This window comes from Anguilla rostrata, chromosome 17 (genome assembly GCF_018555375.3).
Source record: "Anguilla rostrata isolate EN2019 chromosome 17, ASM1855537v3, whole genome shotgun sequence".
NCBI lineage: Eukaryota > Metazoa > Chordata > Actinopteri > Anguilliformes > Anguillidae > Anguilla > Anguilla rostrata.
In genome coordinates this window covers 11,767,509-11,791,176 of record NC_057949.1, presented here as the reverse complement: position 1 = coordinate 11,791,176, position 23,668 = coordinate 11,767,509, and the positions used below count along the sequence as shown (strand labels likewise).

Sequence of the window (23,668 nt, the reverse complement as noted above, 5' to 3'; positions counted from 1 at the left end):
TTCAATTAGTGTTTATGAAGTAAAACTATTGATTGAATTGAATCCAGGCAGGAGAGCAGGTCCTAAGAGTGTATGAATGGTAGCAGAAGTCTGAACAGGTTACACCGTGTAAATGTGTGTGCCAGATTTTGTGGTCTACCTGTGCACCTGTGTGTGACAACACCCACTTCCACCCATCCATTATCTAACCTGCTTATCCTGGTCAGGGTCGCGGGGCGTGCTGGAGCCTATCCCTATCCCAGCATGCATTGGGTGAGAGGCAGGAATACACACTGGACAGGTTGCAAGTCCATCGCCGGGCAGGTGTTTGGTGATTATAATGGAGCTGACACTACTTAGAGAGATAGACGAGAGAAACATACACATTTGGATAATGCTGTAGCACCATCCAAGATGGGACTGGAAATAACAGGGAAAAAATGATGTTAGGATTAATTCCAGCAGTTGCATATATTCCTGATTAAATATTTAAGTGGATCTATTTGAATATATGTACTCGATTTCCTATATGTATATAAAGCACTGTACTCCTTGTTAAAGGTTTTTAAAAATACTGTAAGTATTTGACCTGATGCCTAGGCTCAGACGGAAAACAACAACACCCAGAAGGAATTGCAGGTTCCATTAATCCACTTCCGTACATGCGCTTTACTCACGTAGTCACACGTTGATGATAACCAGCATGGCGGACGAGCAGGACAGGAATGGTGATGGTGAAACAAACACAGAGAAAACAGTCGCCACTGACAGTGGAGGAGAAGATGCTGGGGAAATTGAGAAGGAGATCCCAAAGAGCTTCAAGGATTTGGTGAGTGAGAAAAACAAAAAAGTCACAAAGAAGGGGGAGAGAATTTTTGCGTCTTCGACCATCAACAAACTCGCATCACATGAAGCTTGCTATTAGCTACCGGTAGCTAGTAGCTATCTACCAGCTGAGCTGTATTCGTTACCGACTTTCACTTTGCTAACTTCGATGAACGATACAGCAATAGACAGGCTTAATGAAAAGACATCGTAACATTAATGTTTCCTGACCATCTAGCAAATAAGTGGGTAGCCTTTAAAATCTGTACAATTAGTGTCAGCAAGGTAGGTACAGTTGTGACTGGGAAACTCTCTGGTTTCACAAACAAGCACACACTCTCCTTATCCGTAGAGAACGAAAGAATATCTGTTACTGTATTTGTCAAGTTAGGCGATGGTTCATTTTAGCAGTCTTATTAGAATAGATATCAAACAGCTAGGACGTTTCGTTAACCCACTCTTCCTAAATCTGCGCTTTACCGGCCTGTTTGTGGCGTTTTCAGGGGGTAACGGAGGTGCTGTGCGAGGCCTGTGAGCAGCTGGGGTGGAAAACCCCCACCAAGATCCAGGTGGAGGCCATACCTGTGGCCCTGCAAGGTTAGTGTGGACGGATGGCGGATGGAGGGATGCAGCTGGCCTCCTAATGTGTGTGCAGTGCAGCCTGTACTCTTCAGCTGCGTGTTTTAAATCTCATAACTCTTTCCTTGAATGTTATGGTGACCCTGGGATATTCATTACCTCTCTTAATGCCATTGCATTATGTTTAATGATAATGTTTATTAAAGTATGTTTGATTGACTGTGTCATTGCCCACACATTTTTATGAAAACGTTTTAATCTGGCAATTTGAAATTTTAGTTTTTTTGTATTTTTAGATTATATGACAGCATATGCTAGGCTTTTTCAGCTTTGGTTACATTGCTTGTTGACAGCTCATTTCCACAAATGGCTGTTGTTGCTAGGGGTGATGTTGTAACAGGCAGGGGAGGCAGGAGGGCATAGCAATGACAAAGCTAACCTGCTAGCCCGTTAAGGTCAGTTGACCTATCAACTGAGTGCAGACACATGATCACATATTGTTCCTAATGTAAGGATTGGTTCTGGTAGTCTGAGGCTGCCTGGTTCCTGCTAAGGTTGAGCCCTTTATTGTGTGTCTGCAGTCTGTCCCTGGCAGCTGCAAATGAAATGTTCTCCTTCAACATACTGACTGCACAGCTCAGCTGGAAGAGTGTGTGTCTGGGCTTGAGCTCTCCTGAATTTACTGAGGAAACTGCAGGCATGACAGCTGTGAGAACAGTATAGAGATGCATGTGCACACACAGGCATATGCATACATCCACATTTACAAACACACAGAAATATACCTACATATCTATTTGCATGCACAGATCTATAAAGCAGGTCATTTCTGGTCAGGTGGTGGATCTCAGGTGTGTCCCGTTTCCCCTCAGGGCGTGATGTCATCGGCCTGGCAGAGACGGGTTCGGGGAAGACGGGAGCCTTTGCCCTCCCCATCCTGCAGTCTCTCCTGTCTTCCGCCCAGCGGCTGCACACCCTCGTTCTCACCCCCACCCGTGAGCTGGCCTTCCAGATCGCGGAGCAGTTCGACGCCTTGGGGTCCAGCATTGGCGTCAAAACAGGTCAGTCCAGGAGGTATGGAAGTAAATGCTCCTGATGCACAGTGGATTGAGCCAGTCTTGGTTTTACGAGGAGCCGGTTAATGCACTGAGTGGAAATTGTCTGTTGATGGCAGGAATTGGACTAGCTCTAAGCGCTACGTGTTAGGAGTGCTGTTAACATTTCTGTCATTAAGCAGAGCTGGAGGGCTGAAAGAATCTGTTTTTTCTCCCTCTCTCTCCCTCCCTCTATCTTTCTCCCTCTCTCTTCAGCTGTGATAGTTGGGGGGATTGACATGATGTCTCAGTCCCTGGCCCTGGCCAAGAAGCCCCACATTGTCATCGGTGAGTCTCTAATGAAGGACAATCCACAGGACCCTATGTCTCCTGTGTGTGTGTGTGTGTACCATATAGTGCTTTTGACACTAGCTTACTGCTGGGTTTCTTCATGTTTATCCAATCAGAGCCTGAATTTTTCCAGGGGAGACTAATTGAGATAAAACATTGCTCTCACAGGATGAGTTGAGGTGGGTGTACCCTACTAGAGGTCTCGTTGAGGTGCTAATTAATGGAGTCGGGTATGCCAAATTAGGATTGAATTAAAAACCTACAGGAAGGTAGATCTCCAGGAGCAGGGCTGGGCAGCCCTGGTGTCGGGACTGTGTGCAGGGTTGACTGAGCAGATGCAGGCCATGGGTTTTTTCCCTATTTATGATGTGGCACCGCTCCTGTGTGCAGCCACGCCCGGCAGGTTAATCGATCACCTGGAGAACACCAAGGGCTTCACGCTCCGCGCTCTGCGTTTCCTGGTGATGGACGAAGCCGACAGGATCCTCAACATGGACTTTGAGACCGAGGTGTGCTCACGTGCCCACACGCACACACGCGCACACACACACACACACACACACACACACACACATATGCACCCCCAATCTCTGGGACTGCCTCATGGCCTTACATTATGCATTTGCTCAGCATTTACCTTTGATTTCATTTAGTAAACACCCTGTCTCTCTCTCTCTCTCCCTTCCCCTTCCCCCTCCCTCCCAGGTGGATAAGATTCTGAAAGTGATCCCCAGAGACAGGCGAACATTCCTCTTCTCTGCCACCATGACCAAGAAGGTACTTTCTGAGCACAAGTTAACCAGGGGTTGGGTTAGAGCAGGGGTGGAGTGAGAGTAGGGTATAAACGGGTGCAGGGTATGAGTAGGGTATAAACGGGTGCAGGGTATGAGTAGGGTATAAACGGGTGCAGGATGTGAGCAGGTACAGGGTATGAGTAGGGTACAAACAGGTGCAGGGTGTGAGTAGAGTATAAATGGGTGCAGGCTGTGAGCAGGGACAGGGTCTCAGCTATCTTGTTGATGCTGTTACAGGTTCAGAAACTGCAGAGGGCTGCTCTGAAGGACCCGGTGAAATGCGCCGTTTCAACCAAGTACTCCACCGTGGACAAACTGCAACAGTACTACATCTTCATCCCCTCTAAATACAAGGTACTGCTGGGTCTGCTGTCCGTGTGTCTGTCTGCCTGCCAGGACTGCTCCCTGGTCTCCATTATGAACCAGCTGTCTGTCTGTCTGTCTGGTAGGACTGCTACCTGGTGTCCATCCTGAATGAGCTGGCTGGGAACTCGTTCATGATTTTCTGCAGCACCTGTAATAACGCACAGAGAGTAGCGCTACTGCTGAGGAACCTGGGAATCACAGCCATCCCCCTGCATGGCCAGATGAGTCAGGTAAACACAAATGCAAATGCACACACATGCACACATTCAGTACACATACAGTACACACATACTGTACATGCTCACACACATAGTATACACGTACTGTACACACACACACACACACACGTACAGTATGCACGCACACACATATTGTACACGCGCACTCACACATACATACAGTACGCATACACACTGTATGCGCACATAGACGCACGCACACAGCAAGGTGTGTCATTTCTCCGGAACCCTCCAGAACCTGCTGAACTGTGACGCGTGCGTTCCCGTCCCTTTCAGAACAAGCGGCTCGGCGCGCTCAACAAGTTCAAGTCGAAGTCTCGCTCCGTGCTCCTGGCGACGGACGTGGCGTCCCGAGGTTTGGACATTCCGCACGTCGACTGCGTCATCAACTACGACATCCCCACCCACTCCAAGGTACGCCCCCCCCCCCCCCAGGTACCCCTCCACCTCCGCAGGTTCCCATGGAGATATCGGACCTGACAATTTCCATAGGAACGCATGCATGTCATAGAGGAGTAGATTTAAAGACAGAGAAAATACACACTATATACTGTATTTGTCACAGAGAGATGTACCGTCCCAGAAATGGTTATCCTCTGTGCTCTTCCACAATAGACAAAATACTAGAATTTGCTTTAAGAATAAAAAAGTGTGAGATTATTCATGTCGGACAGACTTTCACCTTACCGTGTATGTGCGAATCTGTATTCTGCCATGAAGGCTGCTAACCTGTCTATAATCATGGTAACCCTCTATACCTGTCGTCTCTCAGGACTACATCCACAGGGTGGGCCGAACAGCAAGAGCAGGGCGCTCAGGGAAATCCATCACTTTCGTCACGCAGTGAGTGTCACTCTTTCTCTCTGACTCTCTCTTTCCATCACTCTCCCACCACCCCCCCTGCCAGCAGCTATACCTGCCTGTACCGGTCTCCTGCCAAAATACCGCAACTAAGCAGGTGTAGACTTGGATAGTTCATGGATGGGAGGACTGAATGGCTGCTGGAAGATGTGTTAGTGGACCAGTAGGGGGCACTCTTCCCCTGGATTTCTGTGGGCCAAATACAAATTCAATGCTCGAACACTGACGTGGACACTGTTGTAGAAGGTGCTGTCTTTTGGATGAGAAGATAAACTGAGGACCTGGCTCACTGTTGTCCTAAAGACTTGGGGTTTTATCCTGATGTGTCCATATTCCCACAGAAACTAGCCCTCAACATCTGGCTACATCCCCTGTGTCTGATTGGCCACACAGTCCCTTGTGTTCCCTGCCAACTTCGATTCCCCTGGTTGTTGCTGCAGTAGAGAATTGATTTCTGAGTTGACCTGGTTTTTAAAATTTTTTTATTCCTGTGACTCTGCAACACTTTAGGGGAGCACATAGAGCTTTAATAATCTCCCTTGGTATCAGTCTACCTGCTGGAGAACCTGATGTGGGCATCTTGGATTAGACAGAATCTCTGACAGCACACTGTCCCCATCACTGCAGCAGGGCATTGAGTTTCCGTTTGGCAGCTGCGTAACAGTCACATTGGCTGACAGGTTTGTTTGCCCCCGCCCCCAGGTATGACGTGGAGCTGTTCCAGCGAATTGAAAGCCTGATAGGGAAGAAGCTTCCCGCCTTCCCCATGCAGGAGGAGGAGGTGATGATGTTGGTGGAGAGGGTCAGTGAGGCGCAGAGGTTCGCCAGGATCGTGAGTTTTACCACGTGCACCGTCTCACCTAAGCACAGTGTACACTCGCTTAAGTACAGTGTGTACTGTCTCAGCACAGTGTACACTCGCATAAGTACAGTGTGTACTGTCTCAGCACAGTGTACACTCGCATAAGTACAGTGTGTACTGTCTCAGCACAGTGTACACTCGCATAAGTACAGTGTGTACTGTCTCAGCACAGTGTACACTCGCATAAGTACAGTGTGTACTGTCTCAGCACAGTGTACACTCGCATAAGTACAGTGTGTACTGTCTCAGCACAGTGTACACTCGCATAAGTACAGTGTGTACTGTCTCAGCACAGTGTACACTCGCATAAGTACAGTGTGTACTGTCTCAGCACAGTGTACACTCGCTTAAGTACAGTGTGTACTGTCTCAGCACTGTGTACACTCGCATAAGTACAGTGTGTACTGTCTCAGCACAGTGTACACTCGCATAAGTACAGTGTGTACTGTCTCAGCACAGTGTACACTCGCATAAGTACAGTGTGTACTGTCTCAGCACAGTGTACACCATCATGTTAGTGTAAACACCTGAACACAACCTATGCCATCTCACCAAGTCACAGTGTGTACGCTCTGACTGTGTACATACGTAAATGCAATGGACACTGACACCTAAACATAATGTACATGGTCTCACCTGAGTGTTTATACACCTGAGCACTATGGACACATCTCCCCTAAGTTTGTACACACCTGAACACTGTGTAAACCGTCTTGCAGCAGTACTGTGCCTTTTTATAGTTGATGCGTCTGAACACATCTGCCCATCTTTACCTTCCTTACAGCATTTCACCAGAACGCTGTGTTCTTTTAGAATACAGCACGCTGACTCTGCCGCTTATGTCATTTTACCACCTGACCAGTGAATTGCCATAGTAACCCCCTTCCCGTCCCTCTTTCCCAATCTCTCTCAGGAAATGAAAGAACAAGGAGAGTATAAGAAAAGACCCAGAGGAGGAGAGGGAGAGGGAGAAGGGGACGACACAGAGCAGTCCAGTGGTGTGCGGAAGAAAGTGAAGGGAGGGGGTGGGCGGGGCGGAGGAAGTTGGCGGGGTGGAGGAAGAGGACGGGGCGAAGGAAGAGGACGTGGTGGGGGGAGGGGACGCTAGCCCCGCCTCACCCCCCCTCCCCGGTGATGGTGTTGTACAGCTGTAACAGACGTGATCAATAATGTTTCAATCCTTTGTAATAAAATATACTGCTCCTTTGAAATAAGAGAACTTTCTGTGTTAAGCTGCCACTGACAGACGCTTCTGTTCTCAGTTTCCTGTTCGTTTGGACTGAAATGTACAGCATCTTGGTGTGGTATTGAGCCTAGACCATGCCTGTGCCAGTTATGGCTGCAGTCCCTGCAGGGCGATGCACAGATTGGCTATGGTGTCACCCAGGAGTGGACAGGTTTCAGTTGCTGTCATCACAAACCAGGAAGTGCGCTTGTTGAGCAGCACACCACACGTCTTCCTTCAGGAGATGGCTGTCCATGCCGGTGGCCACGCTAGCTGCAGTGTGGTAAGAAGAGGTGGCCGGAATCAGGTATGTGGAAGAGAGCACGGACATGCATGTGCTCTCTCAGATAGACAGCAGAGGTTACAGCCAGGAGTGCTCATGAAGCCGAGTGAGAAAAAATGTGGGGGGGAGAGAAAGAGGAAACGGGGACTGATCTCAGAACTGTCTGGTGGCTGTTTTTGCATGCAGATGGACAGTGGACAGAAGAGCAGGGAACTCCTCAAACACGAAAGCCATCTCATAGCACCAGAACAAATATGGAGGCCATTTTGCCTTTACCAGCAGTATTGTGCAGGGATGTCCAAACTATGACCGAGGAAACTCAATCCACATAAAGGGTGGCAATTAAAAAAGGGTGGCAATTAAAATGTGATGCGAATGAGGAACAGACTAGCTCAAATGACCAGACTAGAGTGTATCCAGCACTGCATGGAGTATGGTCAAATGGAGGATCTGAAAGTCATTTTAGGAGAAGAGCCAGATCAATCAGTGCTGGAGGGGAGGGGCTGGGGCCTTGTTCTTTTCTTCTTCTCTCCCTCTTTTTTTCTCCACTTTCATGCCCCTGTTCCTCCCCTGTATCCCCATGTGCCCCTCTGTGGGTCTCGTAAGGTTATAATTATTCTCTGTCAGTGTAGTCGTGTGTTTTCAATTTCTTTATTGAAGCCTTAAACCCGTTCAAATATTATTTTTCTTTCGTAATTCAGCTCAGCTGTTCTCAATTCGCAGCAGATGGTTGTTTCATTTGATAGTAATATTTAAGTGAGTTGTTTAAAATAAAAATAAAAACTTTACAGGTAGCCTAATATGGCCTAAATGTAGCGTTCACGTTTAGACCCAGTTTCTTCCCACGGAACCCATCCCTTTGATTTGCCCTTTCCAACTCAAACCCCCTGGCTCAGAAGAATTACAGTAACGTGACTGAGTGCTTGGAAAAGTCGCCCCCATTAGTCACAATTCAAATTTAAGATTTAAAGTAGGTTATTCGAATCCATTTACTCGGCAAGTCCAAAGGAAAGGTCCAATTGCTTCTGTTGCAACTGCAATACTAATTGCCAGTTATCTGGAAGGCTGGCGTAGATAAAGATAAAAATCTTATTTAAAAAGTGATCTGTTTGTGTTTATTTAAGCCTCCCCGATAAAATGTAAATTCACTTTTGTAGTGACCAGTTAAATTCTACATTGGAATTTGCATGTGTTGACACAAAAGATAAAATGTTTTGCAGCTTTTTCAGTATACACAACGGGCATGGTATCAGTGACAAGGACACTCTCTGTAAAATCTTACAGTTCAAGAAATATATAGTCTGCGTACGGTAGCCTACTCCTCTCCACTTCGCTGTCCGGTCCCGATCTCCTGCTTTTAACGTGGGCGCGCATCCAAAGGGACTAAAGTGCGCGCTCTACATCGCGGTCCTTGTGTGAGCACGGAGAGGGCGTAGGGGTGTGTAACGTTAAGTTTAAGAAAGAAAAAGCGGAGAAGGAAAAAAGAAAGACCGAAAAGAACGAACGATGGATTTTCTAATAGGAAGCCCATTCGCTACCCCGGTTGGACAACGAATAGGTAAATTGTCGGACTAAAACTTAAAGGATATTTCTAGCTATCAGGTTGGCTAGCTATCTAGCTCGCTCCACTTTCTTTATGGGACTAAGCTAGCTTGCCTTGGCTAAGTTGGTCAGTCATTGCGGCTTAGTGTGTATCAGTGGCGAATATAGTTTTGTCCGTTAGCTTCTAAGAAATACAACAAGAAAACGCACAATTAGCAAACTGGAGAGAATGGAGATATTATCAAGGAATTGAGATAAAGGACATATTGGTTGAATTGAGATAGCAAAATTGTTTGGTTGGTAGGTTACTAGGTAATGATTAACTGTGTACGGAAGATATTTTCTGATCGACGGCTCGGATGTACAATACGATAATGGGGTGTGCTCACGTTGCCATAATCCTGCACTTTATTGGTGGAGCTGTGTAACGCGTCCGGCCTCATGTCCAGTACTGGGACGAAGGCGTGGTTTGGAAAAGTTACCGTTCATTTAATCTTTTAGGAAACGGTAAATGACCCAATATGTAAAAAGTGTTTTTCTCAATGAAAATATCGAAATCCTCGCAATGTACGTGGTTTTTAATCTAACTGCCCCAATTGACCAGGTTGTCAACATGGCGGGACTTCCAGAATGCTGATTCTCGATTATTTTCTAGCAGGCAGGCCAGCGAAGAGCAATTAACTATTGTATGTACGACACAGTCAATTAGTTTTTAAGAAGGATTCGTTCTCGCTTCTGACCACAAAATCAGGTCAGCTGGACGGCACTGAATTTTAATTGTGGAGAAACTTCCACAAGACCTAGGCTAAATATTGCTTAATGGAGATTTAAATTAATTCTCCGTCGAAAATCTCTCATTTCATATGATCTTATTGCGCGTAGTTTTGCATAGTATTGCAGCAGACTGCATAATAAAGATTACTGTCAGCTAGTCCTTATCAGGAGAGAATAATTTGTGCTCACGGGAGCTTCAGCGCTGGAGCACTAGTGCGATAAGGTGACATAAGGGTCGATTAGGTAAAAAAATATATCGAAAAAAGTCACATTACAATGAATCAGTTGAGATTGGCAGTCTACAAATAGCCTGTTAATATTCACAAATAGGCTAGTCTACTCGATTATGATTGGATTTTAGGTCGAAGTAAATAATTAAAAACCATAGCTAGGCTAGGCCTACGTGCGCAATTAACAATGGGAAGAATACGAACGCTTCTTATACATGTCCAGCTCGTAGTTTTAAGTGAGGAACGAGAACATATCTCTCACAACGGAGACACTTGTCACAACGGCGAACGGCACTCAACTGCATTTAAGTTACTGACGTATTCCAGTAGGCTCCTTCTGTATTAGGCTACTCCTAATTTTAACATTCATATGGATTGTGCATCGCTCGCATTTTAAATCTTTGTACAGAATAGCCTTCCCGTAATGCGTTTCTGTTTATCCATGCCTGGGTAAACAGAATCGCACGATGACGGTGATTGTGCGTATAGCCTACTTGTGACAACAGAGCCCTGGGGAGTGTAATGACCTCTAGCTGCGTGTCAGACTTTACACCTCAGGATGAAGGTGAATGAAGTAAGAAGAGGGCTCTAAGCCAAGGGGGAAATATCCTGGCAGATGCGGCTGAACCTGTTCCTGCAGGGACTTTGACCGCTGCTATTTGCACAGAGCTTTCCTGTCCCACAGCATTGGACCAGCACACACAGAAAATCTGTCATCCTCTCAACGCTGCAGTTTCTGTATAATATGCAGACAGTTCTGCCCTTTACACTTTTTAGTATAAATGTTGCATGGGGTCACCTGCACAAGTGCCACTTTGACAGGGTGTCTGCATGCTGACTTTCCACTGGTTGACTTGACTTGGGTTAGTAGTATTGCTTACCAGTTGTTTCTTGCCCCATATTTGTTTTCAGAAATGTCATATTTATTAATATTGCTTTCATATTGATTTATATACCACAATATTCCCAGATAATACATAGTACTGGGCATATTGTGTCTTAGCTGACTGGGGAGATTATGAATAGTGTATTGAAGGCTGTGTGTAAATATTGAGCATTGAAATGGGTGATGTATTTTTGTATGCTGTGCATAACTTTGTTAGAACATTTGGATGTGAATCTACTGACCGGCTAAAAGGAAGTTCAATAAAATATACAAGTACAATCAAAAATAATCTGTCTAATTGACATAAAGGGTTCATTAAACAGTGCCTATTGATCTATTGTATTTAGCCTATATCTGTGTAAATAAGGTGAAATGTGGTAGTATTGCAATGCTAAGGCACAGGCATAGTGTGGATTACACAGAAATGCAGTGCTGCAGTCATTTTATAGTGGCATTTTGGTATAGAATGTTCTGCTGTGTTCTTGCAGATGTGGTGATGAGCGTCATATTGTTGATGTGACAGTGTAGGTTGTGTTGTTGTCGATGTGACAGTGTAGGTAGTGCTGTAAATATGATGGTGTTGGTTGTTTTGTGTTGTTGCAGATACAACTATATAGGTTATGATTTAGATATAACAGTGTAGGTTGTGTTGCTATAGATGTGATAGTGTAGGTTGTGTTGCTGTAGATGTGATAGTGTAGGCTGTGTTGTAGATGTGCCGGTGTAGCTCTTCATAGCTTTGCTTAACTGTCTTCTCTCTGGCTGGTAGAACGTGCCACAAGCTCCTCCCTCCAATCAGAGGACTGGGGTCTCAACATGGAGATCTGTGACATCATCAACGAGACAGAAGAGGGGTATGACATCTTCCTGTTAAGTTGCATTAATTTAAAACTACAGATGCCATTGTTTGTTGTTTTTTCTTTAACAACTCAAGTCAGCAGTGAAAGGAGTTTTTATCACATTCTTTCCCTGCTACCTTTCATTTTGCTGCTCTGATTTTAGGCCAAAAGATGCAGCCAGAGCCATAAAGAAAAGGATCGCAGGAAACAAGAACTTCAGAGAGGTCATGCTGGCTCTGACGGTGAGTGCATTCCTGCCTGTCTGTCTGTCCTTAACGCTCATGCCCTCTTACCCTTCCTCTCTTTTTCTTTTCCTGTCCTTCCTCTCTTTCCCTCCTGTCCCTCCTGCCTTTTTTCTCTCTCTGCTCTGTCCCTCCCCTTTTCTCTTTCCCCCCTGCATTTCTCTTTCTCTCAAAATCCTCCTCTCATTCTCCCCCTCTCATTAATATGATGTGATATCCTGCTGTTTATTTGTTGTAATTAAAGACCCAGTCCCCTTGTCTTGGGTCTCAGGTTCTGGAGACGTGTGTAAAGAACTGTGGCCACAGGTTCCACGTTCTGGTGTCGACCCGCGGGTTCGTGGAGGGAGTCCTGGTCCGAGCCATCATGCCCAAAAACAACCCGCCCATGGTGCTCCAGGACAGGGTTCTGAGTCTCATACAGGTGGGCGGGGCTGTCCTTCGCTCTGTCTGTCCCAGTCCCTCTGCTGTCCCAATGTTGCTGTCTGTCCCAATCCCTCTATTGACCTCGTCTGTCTGTCTGTCTGTCTGTCTGTCCGTCCTTCCATCCGTCCCATTTCTCTGTCTATGTCTGTTTTTCTTTTGTGTCCTTTCTGTGTTTATATGTGTTTGGGTGTGTGCTGTGCTGCACACGTGTGTGTTTGATGTATGTAGACTCAGGTGCATAGTCATGAGTCGCATTGTTAAAATGAATTTGGTTGCCATAGTTAGTTTGCATAGTTAACAGTTTATTTGCATTGGAACTGAGTGATATTATCACTTGTTAGCCAGGTCAGGCAGCACTGTGCCTATAAATCAGGTGAAGGCACTAACGTATTCCAGATGAAATTGCTCTGCATAAGCACGTATGCTAAATGAATGTAATAATTGCATTGAATGTGATGAGTGTTTTGGATGTGTGTGCATAAGTGTGCTAATCTCTCACCTTCCGTAGGCATGGGCTGATGCATTCCGTAGCTCTCCGTCGCTGACGGGGGTGGTGTCTGTGTACGAGAACCTGAGGAAGAGGGGCCTGGTGTTTCCCACGGCAACAGATACGGTCTCCCCCATTCACACTCCACACAAGGTATCTCTCTCTGACTCTCTCTCTCTCTCTGTGAAAAGCTGCATATGCATTTGCTGCTCTTCCTCATTTTTAAAAAACACCGTCTAGATAAATCTAAGATATATAAGATACAAGAGAAATTATTCAAAATGTATTTGCACTTGAATTTGAATTTGGATCTGCTCTCATCCCTCTCGCCTCTTCGGTGGAGGACGTCAGATCAGCCGCCGCCGTCTCTGCCCTGCCCCAACACCCTGCGGCCGCGCCCAACCACGGGGGTGTGCTCACCACCTCTCCTGATCGGGTGACCGTGAGACTCCGCCCAGCTCTGCACAGTAGTGATATGTCAACTCCATTTTAATTTCCACTAACACACCATACACTCTGTTTCTGTTGTAAATGCATTATAATAATAGTAATACATATTTTTTTCTTTTTATTATAGTGAATAATGGGTAACTACCCCCTAGAGCATACGTCTCCCTCTTTAATATTATCTACTTGTGCTTACGTGAGCATTACTGAATTCATTCTGCCTTTTAGCTTATCATAAATATGGCTACAGCAAACAGGGCCCTGTGTCACAGAGCAGCATTACTGAGATAGCTGGATAAGTGCACTGAGTAAAAAAAAAAAAAAAAACTTTAGATTGGGAGAGTTCCAGATTTTGCTCTGTAGAGTTATCCAGCGAACTCAGTTATCCTGCTTTGTAATACGAACCCTTGGTCTCTTTACTTCATATCATAATAATACAAGCTGCATCATCGTTATTGTTGGTCATGAGCTTGGCAGGCCCTGGCTGTCAGTCGGCTGTGTTTCTGAAAATGTTTCAAATAAACTGTTCAGGTACAGGCAAACACAGCCCCCTGTTTTACGAGCTCACCTGGGAATCTTAGCAACAACCAATGGACTGCACACATTCACCAGAACCAGAGCCTGATTGGACAAGCTCACAGTGACGTGTGGTCATAATTCTGATTGTTTGTTTTTATTATGTTTGCAATCCTAATTTGCTGAGTTTGTAATGCTGATTGGCCGTGTGCGTGGGTGTTCATTTCATTAACCTCAGGTGGGGAAGCTGCGGTCTGACCTGGAGGTGGTTCGGGGGAACATGACTGTAATGTCAGAGATGATGAACGAATTGGAACCGGGTCAGGCCCAGCAGTCTGACATTGAGCTTCTGCAGGTTCGAATCCCCTATATTGCGCTGTTTCAGTATGGGAATGTAATATATAAATAATACAAAACACAACAAGCAAGTATTATTCTAAACTATGGTGACTTTCATATATTCTTTATTTTTTGCATGCCTAATTGACATGTTTGAAAGCGCTAATTGATTATAATTGTGACAATTAAGCAACTTGGTAAAAATGATTGTGTCCCTTATCTGTGTGTATGTGTGTGTGTGTGTGGGTGGGTGGGTGCGTGTGTACACGTGTGCGTGTGTGTCTACAGTATATCGTCCTGGAATTTCAGGTTAAAGTTTACACACATTTATCCAGAAGAGTACACCATGTATGAACGTCCATGACTCCATTCCTCCTTCTCTCTCTCTCTCTCTCTCTCTCTCTCTGAGTAGCAGTTGTACACAGTCTGTAAGTGCATGCAGGACAGGGTGGTGGAGCTTATCCCCAGGCTCAGTGAGGAGGGTTTGATAGAGGAGCTGCTGGTCATCAACGACGAGTTCAACACTATCTTCACCCGCTACCACAGGTACACAACCGCTGAAGCAGGTACACAACAGCTGATGCAGGTACGCAGCTGCAACACAGCCACCACCACAGGTACAGTTCGTGCAGGTACATGACCTTTACCCAAACGCTACCACTGTTAAAACAGCTGCACAGCTGCAGCACAACCGCACATGAAGGTATGCAATTGCAACAGAGTTGCTATCATAGAAGCACACCCGCTACCACTGGCACACAGCCGCTAATGCCGGACGAACACAACCACTTACACAAGTACACAACACCACCTTCACCCACTAGCGCAGGTAATCTGTGAGCTGCAGGTTGCAGGTTTGAATCCTGAGGAATGCTGCCCACCCAGACTGCTCCAGTAAGAGGTACGGTGATAAAGACACTTATCTGGGTGCTACAGAATCTAAATTGTTCTGGAAACAGGGATGTGCGTACACACAGCACTATCTCTCTCCCTCCCTCTCTCAAACACTTTCCACTCCCTCTTTCACTCTCCCTCCTCCCCTCTCTCACGCCCTCTCCCCCTCTCTTCTCTCTCTCCTCCAGTTTTGAGGAGCACTGCGGTGGACAGGACCCTCCTGAACAGGTGCAGATTTATTTGCAGTCGTTCCCATCCCAGCCTGGGCGTGCTCATAAACGTTAAATATGCAGAGCAGATGTAAATGCGTCTGTTTATGAGGAAAATAATGGTCTGTGTTATTTCGATAATAAAGCCAGCAGAAACATCAATCCAATACTCCAGACCGCCTGGTGATTCGGTAATGAGTTTTTATCTCTATGGTGGTGTAGTTTATGCTCTGTGTCTGTTTTTGGCTCTCAGTCCCAGGCTGCAGCCCCTACCTGCGTTAACCTGATCGACCTATCCCCCGACACCCCTACTGTCAGTCAGCCTGTCCTCCCTGCTGAACCCGCCCAGCAGCCCCTCAGCCAATCACCTGTTAACACTCTGTCCAATCAGATGGCTGACCTCAGTAAGTTTTTCTCCTTTTCAGTGTAGGGTGTGGTGCTGTTTACTCTCATTTCACCGCTTGTGTAGTATTCCCAACACCTATTGTGTTCATGAGTCGCTGGTTTTAAGCAATTGTGTGGATTCACTGTCGAGAGAAAAGCCACGATTGGTTAATATGAGTAACTGATTGACAGCACATATTACAGGATGAACCCTCCTTTCCATCACAAATAGTGTCTATGACTGTTCCTGATTCACTAATAACTGTGACTAACGGATCTCTTCCTGGTTCAGTGTTAACTGTGACTTACCGATCTCTTCCTGATCCGGTTGATAACTGTGACTGACAGATCTCTTCCTGGTTCAGTAATAACTGTAACTGATGGATCTCTTCCTGGTTCAGTAATAACTGTGACTGACAGATCTGTTCCTGGTTCAGTAATAACTGTGACTGATGGATCTCTTCCTGGCTCAGGCACGGGGGAAGATGACGAGTTTGACATGTTTGCTCTGTCGAGGAGCAGAGTGATGGCCCAACAGGGAAATGGGTAGCGTACCACACGCACACACACACACACACACACATTAATGCACACACATACATACACGCTCAAGCCGCTCACACACACACACACTATTGCACACACACAGACAAACATACTCACAAATGCATGCACTCACACACATGCACTCTGTTTTTCAGGATCAGCACTTTTATAAGGCTTAGATATATCACTGTGCAACTCCCTTTTCTCTATATCCCCAACACATTTTAAGTGCACTTGTTATACCTGTGCGCATGTGTGTGTATGCATGAGCGTGTGTGTGTTTGTGTGTTCATGCATGCGCGTGTATGTGCACGTGTATGTGTGTGTGTATATGCGTATGCGTGTGCTTATGTGCATGTGTGTGTAATCTGTGTGTTTCAGTGTGCCGTGTGTAGAGCAGAGCTCAGAGCCAGATCAGTCTGTGGCTGTGGATGACAAACAGAACTCTGCAGAGGTCAGTATCTCAGTGCACTCATTCACTGTATTTCCTCACTATGCAGCATGTGTACATATGCCTCACTGTCTGTCTGTTTGTCTATGTTGCCATGTGTCCATTTGCCTGTCAGTAAACTCTGTGCCAATCTGTCTTATCTATCTGTGCAAAGGACGAAAGCCCAGACTCCACCCCCCTCGGCACCTCGCCTCACTCTGATTGGATGATAGCAAAGGGAATGGTGGGTCTGATTGGCTGGTTTGGCGGTGTTGTTGGGAGTAACTACAGCATTGGCCATGCAATGGCCTCCGTTTTGTGCCGTGTGCTTTTTCCCATGCTGCTTTGCGGTAGAGTAACCCTTTGCTGTGGTGTGAACGCTAATCCCGAGGGCGGGCTCTTGTGTGTGGAGATGCCTGTGGTGCGGCACATTGTACGAACCTAAATAACCCTTCCTGCCGTGTCTCCTGTGTCTGCGTGCACATGCATGTATTTATAGTGCTGTGGATGCTTCCTGTTCATTAACACCATATTCATTCCAGTAAAAGAGTCACACTCCTTTACCTCTGCTAAAATGCTACCATTGGGTCTTCCCTCATCTTCGCTCCACAGACCAACAGGAGCCCCTGTTTCCACATCCTTTGGGGGTTAACTTAACCCACCACCTGACACTGTTTCTAACAGTAATCTGAGATGTTCCTCAGCACACTGTGAGCTTAACTCTCCCCCTTCCTCATGAGGGCACACATAGTAAGGTCACATAGCATGATGGGAGTTGAGTGACATTGCACTTTTGTGCAGATTGGTACCATTGGCCATATTTGGTACTGCCACAGTGCAATCTTATATAGAATAGATTTTACACTCTATGAAGTGGTAAGAGGGCTTCTTGTTTGTTTGTGTGATGGTGAGAAGATGTCCTGCCTGTTAGTGAGGTGTTGAGAGGAATGCTTGGGTCAATCCAATGGCTTATTTTTGCCTTTCCTCACGTCCTGTCCTAGCTCCTTAGCTCCCCATGACGGGGGACGTAAGGAAAGGACACAAGGACGCAGAACTCGAGGAACCATGTCTTAGGCATGTGGAACATCCTTGCTCTTTCAAGTGTCAGTTTGCAGTCACGTCAATTACAGACAAGGCAGATTAGGAGAGGTGGATCCGCAGGTCGATAATTTATACGTCCCGCATTCTGAAAAAATAATTCCACAAAGGATGCACTTGTGTTTCCTTGCTCAGTCATCCTTAATCCTTTCGGAGCCTCCTAGCTCCTCGTGCCTTGACAGAGCATTTACCGGGTTGGACTGTCCTTAAAGATGGCGGACCATCTTGATTTCTGGGTCAGTCGGGAATGGAGGAGGCAAGGATGGATAAAATAAGCGATTGGAGTGAGCCCATGGTCTGTGTGCGAGGTGGGGAGAAGACTTCCTGTCTGTATTTGAGGGGGTGAGAGGACTTCCTGTCTTTATGTGAGCTGGTGAGAGGACTTCCTGTCTGTATGTGAAGTGAGCCGAAACAAAATGAAGGACACACACCATGCGGCCCCCCTACAGCTTCCCCTGGCTCAGCACTGCCCTGTGTGATGGGAGCTCTTGGAAGGCTGGTGCTAAATAACCACTGGCTACTGCTGACTCGACTGATTTATTTTTATCTCTCTCAGATCCCTGTCAGTCAAGCCAACGTGATGGATGACATTGAGAAGTGGCTTTCTATCGATGTGGTAAGTTTCTATACAATGGTGACCTGAACACTATGCATACTCAGTACTGTATCACAATCCAGAATGGATTCAATCATCTTTTTCAATAATCTCATCCGATAATTTGAATCCATAAACTTGTTGGTACTAAACTACCCACCTGGCCTAGTGTAAACTTTTTGGCCATAGCCAGTTAGTTTTTGTGTTTTATGAAGAATTAGAGAATTTTTTGAAAATCAGCTGGCTTTCAAATGGCTGGTATTGTGGTCTAAAGAAAGTACACTTCAAATAACTGTAAAACAGCTTATACAGCAACGTCATGCCTCCAGAGGTTGTTACGCAGTTATGTTGTATTTATAAGGGACCTATTATACAATGAGCTATACTATAATGAGCTCTGGGGGGTGGGGCTTGTGTTGCAGGAGGATGATCCGAACGATGGCGTGACCAGTGAGGGTGAGTTTTCCTCATAACTGTCACATTTCAAACCTGGAACCAGTATGGCTGTCCTGTTTTATATTGTTCCCACAACTTCTAGAACCTTTCTGTAGTTTAGCCCAAAACTGCACGCAGTACCTATCATGTGGCCTGTGAAAGGCATTGCATAGTATCAGTATTTCCTTCTTTCATTCATACTCACCATATCTAACATAAACACCCACTTCCAGTTTATTTTTTGTTGCTTTGGCTCAGTGCCTGGATCCCGGGTCAGCTTTTACATGCTGTATCTGACCCCCGTCTCTCCAAATGTGAATGTAAATGTATTATTAAGCCACTCGTCTGGCAGACGCTTCTGGTCAAACAGGGACAGTATTGTGAGCAGAAGCAAGAGAAAGTAACCAGAACTACTAGCGGCAGAAAGGAGAAGCGAAAGTGGAGACTGAGTAAACACATCAGATGTTAAGTGCAAGGTGATCAGACGTAGCCATTACCTACGTAGGCGAAATGAGATATGGAGTGCAGGACCTCACAGAATGCTCTCAGCGCTAACTGACGTAAGAGTGTCCCTTTCAGTCAGCCAGTGAGTTTAAATGCAGTGTTTAAGTGCCCCAGTAGAGGTTATGGTAGCAAATCAAAATCATGTTTTTATTTTTGAGCAGGAGCTTGGTGGTAATGCAGTGTAGCAGAAAGAGCTGGTTCGATTTTAAACAATCAAAGAGATGATGATCATGAAGTGAATTTGTGCTGTTATTTTTGAGCAATTTCTGAGCTAAGATGTCATTTTCAGTAATGGTGGGAGAGTGAAGCTTCCAGACCCTGAAATGGGTGGAGCAACCAGGAGTTCTGAACAAACTATAGCGCTTTTTTTCTGTGTAAAACATCCTTGATTGGGTCATACAAGTCAGTGATTGGCCCTTTTAGCTCCACCCACTATGGGGTTCATGATGCCTCACCCTCCCGTCACTCTTTTTTCTCTTTCAGAGTTTGACAAGTTTCTGGAGCTGAGAGCACAGGCGGCAGAACGCCTGCCCTCGATCAGTGCTGCTTCCCCTTCCACAGCCAGCCCCCAGGCCCAGTCCGCCCGGCAACAGAGCCAGTCACCTGACCAGATGTCTGCTTTCTGAAAGGGTGGTGGCGAAAAAAGGAATCCGTGATTGGCTGACTAACATTCTGAAAATTTTCATCAATTGAATGTATGATGCACACACACACGTGGAGTGAAACCCTTATATTGCATAGCACATACATTAATGTGCCCTGATAGAGCTTGGTGGGGAGGGTCACATGACTGGGGGAGGAGCCACATGCTTGAGGATGCTGATCCTAATTGGGGGAGACTCATTTACTTGAGGTGAGAGGGCGGAAACTGAGTGTGGCATCATGAAGAGGGTGGAGCTTTCATCGTGTCATTGGTGGATAAGTTATTAGTGAGTAACTATTGGTTTAATTGTTTCGGCCGTTGACAGGCTTGTAACCCCATCCATTATTGGGCTCATGAAGTCACACTCCCACTGCTGCTTGCTAAAAAATAATTACTCTCAGCATGTTTTGGGCTGTGCTGCATTGGTTGCTAGTCTAAAGAAGAATCTCATCAAGGCATCATTGGCTAGTTTTGTACGCATAATTTCACCTTCCACCATCTTTCCTCACTTTTGTGCCCTCCACCCCAAAATGGCAATTCATTATAATTATAATAACCATAATTATGACTGTTCGGATTAAGGTGCGCGAGTGATTTCCTGTCTCGTCCTTATAATGAGAATGAGTGAATAAGTAAATGTTAACTTGTGTCTGTCTCTTGGATATAATAAATGTTATTTAATTTTAAGTGTGTACATACATCTCTCAGGGAAGTACTGACTCCTGATTAGTCCTTAATTCCAAATTTAATTGGACATGGAGCTGCGGTGAGGCCTATTGCGTTAAGTGATCATTCTAGTGTCGAATCTAGACTACACCAGTAATTGCCGCTAGTCGCCCAGGGAGGAGCCGGTCCAGAGTCAGCCAGTATGACAGTGTCTCATCACACACTACTGCCCCTACTGGCTAATCGGGTGCCTGCAGGCTACCTGTGGAGATGCACGTGTCTTCCCCTGACTCATGTCTGTGGGAGCCTGACTTTTCAGTGATATGAAAAGAATCAGCAGCTGACCATGCATGCTTCAGAGGACGGAAGATCTGTCTACGCTCTCCCAAATCTATAACAAAAGCTGCAGCAGTGAGTGCTGATGAACATGATTGGCAGTTCTAAAACTGAAGAGAAAAAAGGGAAAATGCCTTACAAATGCAGCTCAGGTTGAAAGCCCCCCACTACAAGTGTATCTGGTCTTCAAACAGAAATTTACCAATTGTTATTTTTTTGGGAGGGCTCTTATAAGACATTGTTCCCTACCGAGAGTGATACTACTGGTCCATGTGGTACTGGAATATTATAAGTGCTGTTTAGCCTAGGTTTACTCTCTGTAGGGCACTGTGTGTCCTCATTTCAGACCCAGATTGGCCCAGTGATTTCATTTGATGCTGTTAGAACTACTGCGGGAGTACTGATATGAAGGCTTTTCCAGGTCGTCATTTAATGCAAAGCCTGATTAGCTCTGATTAACTGAGCTCAGTCGGAACACCAGTGCATACGGCTATCCACCAGCACCAGGACTGGGAAAGGCACACACAGTCGTTTTCTCAGCTGTTGTTCCATGCATAACCACAGGAGGGCAGAGATGGACTGAAATGGCTCATTCGCATTAAAGGCACAGTTCACTTGCTTGAATTTGTATATCAGTTTTAGTGTATTTTTGATTGCCCAAGACAGTTTTTGTGTGGTGTGAATGATAGTTTAGATACGTACCGAAGTAAGTATCTGAAATATCATTTTTCTTGTTTTGAACCTCAAACCAGTCAATGTGATGCAAGCCATTTTGAAGCCAACAGGTCAAGAGAAACTTCTGTAAGTATCTATCCTTTCTTTCACACAAAACCTGTCTGGCCCAGTAAAAACACACTAAAACTGAAGTAATATTTCAAAATTCTAGAAAGTGAATTGTCTCTTTAAAGCAATGATACGGTATTCCATTTTGTAGGAGAATTGTTAGCATAGGAATTAGCTTATATATTTATGTGTATATGTATTTCATGTGCGTTTTGTATCAATGGAAAATTAGAGAAAGCTGAGCAGCAGGGAATGTAGATATTGCCATCTTTCTGTTTTAATGTGAGGGGTATCCTTTTTATTATGAGTTGTCATTACTGCTGTGGTGAAATATAAACCATTTAAATGTTAGCAAGAAATTTGTGATTTTTTTCCTGTTTGGAAGAGGGAATGATAAGTCTCTCTTCTTTCTCTCTCACTCTCTTCCTCGCTCTGTCTCTCTTGGTCTCCTTTGCTCTCACGCTCTCTTTCTTTGGTCAGTTTGTTCAGGAAGCTGGAATTTAGTCCTATTTTCATCGATGTGGCTTGCCATAGAAATGGGTGTTTGGTGCCATGTACTGTCCATAAAATAAATTCTGGCACGCGTATCTTCCAGGATGCAGCTTAACGTTTCCATGGTGACTGATGACGTTAATTCGGAATTCTTTTATGTTCCATTCCAAGGCGAATATTCACCCAAAAGTTCACCATTTTCCAAAAGGGTGGCTCAGCGCTAAATCTTACTTGTACCACAAAAGGAAAAGATGAATTACCCATTTCCAGCACTCCTCTACAGGCAGTAAGGTTACCTTGAGAATACAGCAAAGGCCACATAAGCAAATGAACAGTTCTTGTAATACCCGGCGTTCAGCACAGAAATGGAAGAATCGGGTGCAATGTCACGGAAGTGCTTCAAGACTGCGGCAGCCTACCTTCTGCTAGCTGGCTAGACCTCAGTGACAATCCATGGGCTGCCTAGGTTCTGCAAGCTTACTTGGCTTATTTCAGCAGTCCCTTGTCCTGCGTCACAGGCTAAGATCTTAAAAAGCTTTTCGAAGGGGACGTGGCTTGAGACCTCAATTTTTCCATAATTCTGCCCTTGCCCAATATACAGTACTGTATATGCAACAACAACATAATTCCTCAGTGAAAACAATTTACTGCACACTTGCCAAGCAATATTATTTCTGTGTTATATAATGACAGGCACTTTCCATTGCCCCTGAGACAACAGCAATTTGCTAGAGTTGTTACCTTTGAAGACATAGTCTAAAATCACTGTGACGACGTTTGTAGTTCTCACTTTAACTTGTTTATAGCTCTTGTAACAGTAGTGAAGACACTAATTCATTTGAATTGGAGTGTAAAATTTTGTAAATAATTTTTGTTGTCGATTAGTGCTTTATAATTGGGCTATTTAGCTGTTTTCCTTGCTCGGTAGGTTTTACCGCAGGTTTGTACACGATACATTGTATTCAGGGTAAAATGCATTGTTACAGATTCTGCAGACTCACCAGATACTCCACTTCTGTGTTCCTTCAGCTTCTCCTCCCTCCAGTTCTTCTAAACTCTGGAGATTCCCGCTGGTGGCAGGAGTTTTCCGGTGCTGTGTTCTGTAGTAGTCTGAAAAAATAGGAATTTTCTGAAGATGCATCAAATTGGAATGTTTTGGCTTCAACAAAACGAGACAGAATTTTCTGAGAGCTTTCAGTATGAACTTTGGGTCTACACAGTCTGTTGCTGCATACGTTTTAGCACGTGGCTATATAGAGAAATAGTATCACGCCTGTTATAAGTCTAAAGTGTCAGTCCATGTAACACCACTCATAGACCTTATATTACGTGGTTGGTATGGTTTGAACAGCTAGTTTACATTTGGCCTTTTCCATTAGCCAAGGTGTAAATACTAACAATCAGATATTACAATGGGTTGTCCACATGCTCCTGGCTCAACGTGGCTTTGACAGTGGATCAAAGTATCTTTACTAATGTGTTTTATAGGGATAGGGCTATATTTAATGTAACACCTATATGAGGATGTGG

General features: G+C 45.2%; 2 protein-coding genes across 5 annotated transcripts; both read left to right on the top strand.

Moving 5' to 3' along the window:
• Nucleotides 1-643: 643 nt before the first annotated feature.
• Nucleotides 644-7,109, top strand: ddx47 (DEAD (Asp-Glu-Ala-Asp) box polypeptide 47). The gene is made up of 12 exons (XM_064314329.1): nt 644-808; nt 1,308-1,401; nt 2,256-2,444; nt 2,694-2,765; nt 3,159-3,277; nt 3,474-3,545; nt 3,800-3,916; nt 4,012-4,158; nt 4,444-4,581; nt 4,940-5,010; nt 5,731-5,860; nt 6,804-7,109. Exons 1-12 carry the CDS (start codon nt 671-673, stop codon nt 6,996-6,998), a joined length of 1,482 nt encoding a protein of 493 aa, XP_064170399.1. The 5' UTR covers nt 644-670; the 3' UTR covers nt 6,999-7,109.
• Nucleotides 7,110-8,666: 1,557 nt separating this feature from the next.
• LOC135242958 (target of Myb1 membrane trafficking protein-like) lies at nt 8,667-20,548 on the top strand. Of its 4 annotated transcripts, none has more exons than XM_064314324.1 (16): nt 8,667-8,956; nt 11,600-11,684; nt 11,833-11,911; nt 12,183-12,332; nt 12,843-12,976; nt 13,161-13,257; nt 14,023-14,139; nt 14,536-14,669; nt 15,206-15,245; nt 15,480-15,630; nt 16,084-16,156; nt 16,538-16,610; nt 16,762-16,830; nt 18,241-18,300; nt 18,702-18,735; nt 19,702-20,548. In XM_064314324.1, exons 1-16 carry the CDS (start codon nt 8,905-8,907, stop codon nt 19,842-19,844), a joined length of 1,491 nt encoding a protein of 496 aa, XP_064170394.1. In that variant the 5' UTR covers nt 8,667-8,904; the 3' UTR covers nt 19,845-20,548. The 4 variants fall into 4 exon arrangements, with proteins under 4 accessions (XP_064170394.1, XP_064170395.1, XP_064170396.1 ...); XM_064314325.1 differs by having other exon boundaries at nt 8,668-8,956; nt 12,843-12,974; nt 13,165-13,257; XM_064314328.1 differs by lacking the exon at nt 8,667-8,956 and adding an exon at nt 10,646-10,807.
• Nucleotides 20,549-23,668: the final 3,120 nt, after the last annotated feature.

What these genes read in the sequence shown, in the direction of transcription:
- LOC135242958 (XM_064314324.1), top strand. Translation starts at nt 8,905, where the DNA reads ATGGATTTTCTAATAGGAAGCCCATTCGCTACCCCGGTTGGACAACGA. An exon ending in TCACCACCTCTCCTGATCGG is followed by an intron (nt 13,258 to 14,022) that starts GTGACCGTGAGA and finishes CATTAACCTCAG; the next exon opens with GTGGGGAAGCTGCGGTCTGA. An exon ending in GGATGATAGCAAAGGGAATG is followed by an intron (nt 16,831 to 18,240) that starts GTGGGTCTGATT and finishes TATCTCTCTCAG; the next exon opens with ATCCCTGTCAGTCAAGCCAA.
- ddx47 (XM_064314329.1), top strand. Translation starts at nt 671, where the DNA reads ATGATAACCAGCATGGCGGACGAGCAGGACAGGAATGGTGATGGTGAA. An exon ending in CTGCCACCATGACCAAGAAG is followed by an intron (nt 3,546 to 3,799) that starts GTACTTTCTGAG and finishes ATGCTGTTACAG; the next exon opens with GTTCAGAAACTGCAGAGGGC. An exon ending in TCCATCACTTTCGTCACGCA is followed by an intron (nt 5,011 to 5,730) that starts GTGAGTGTCACT and finishes CCCCGCCCCCAG; the next exon opens with GTATGACGTGGAGCTGTTCC.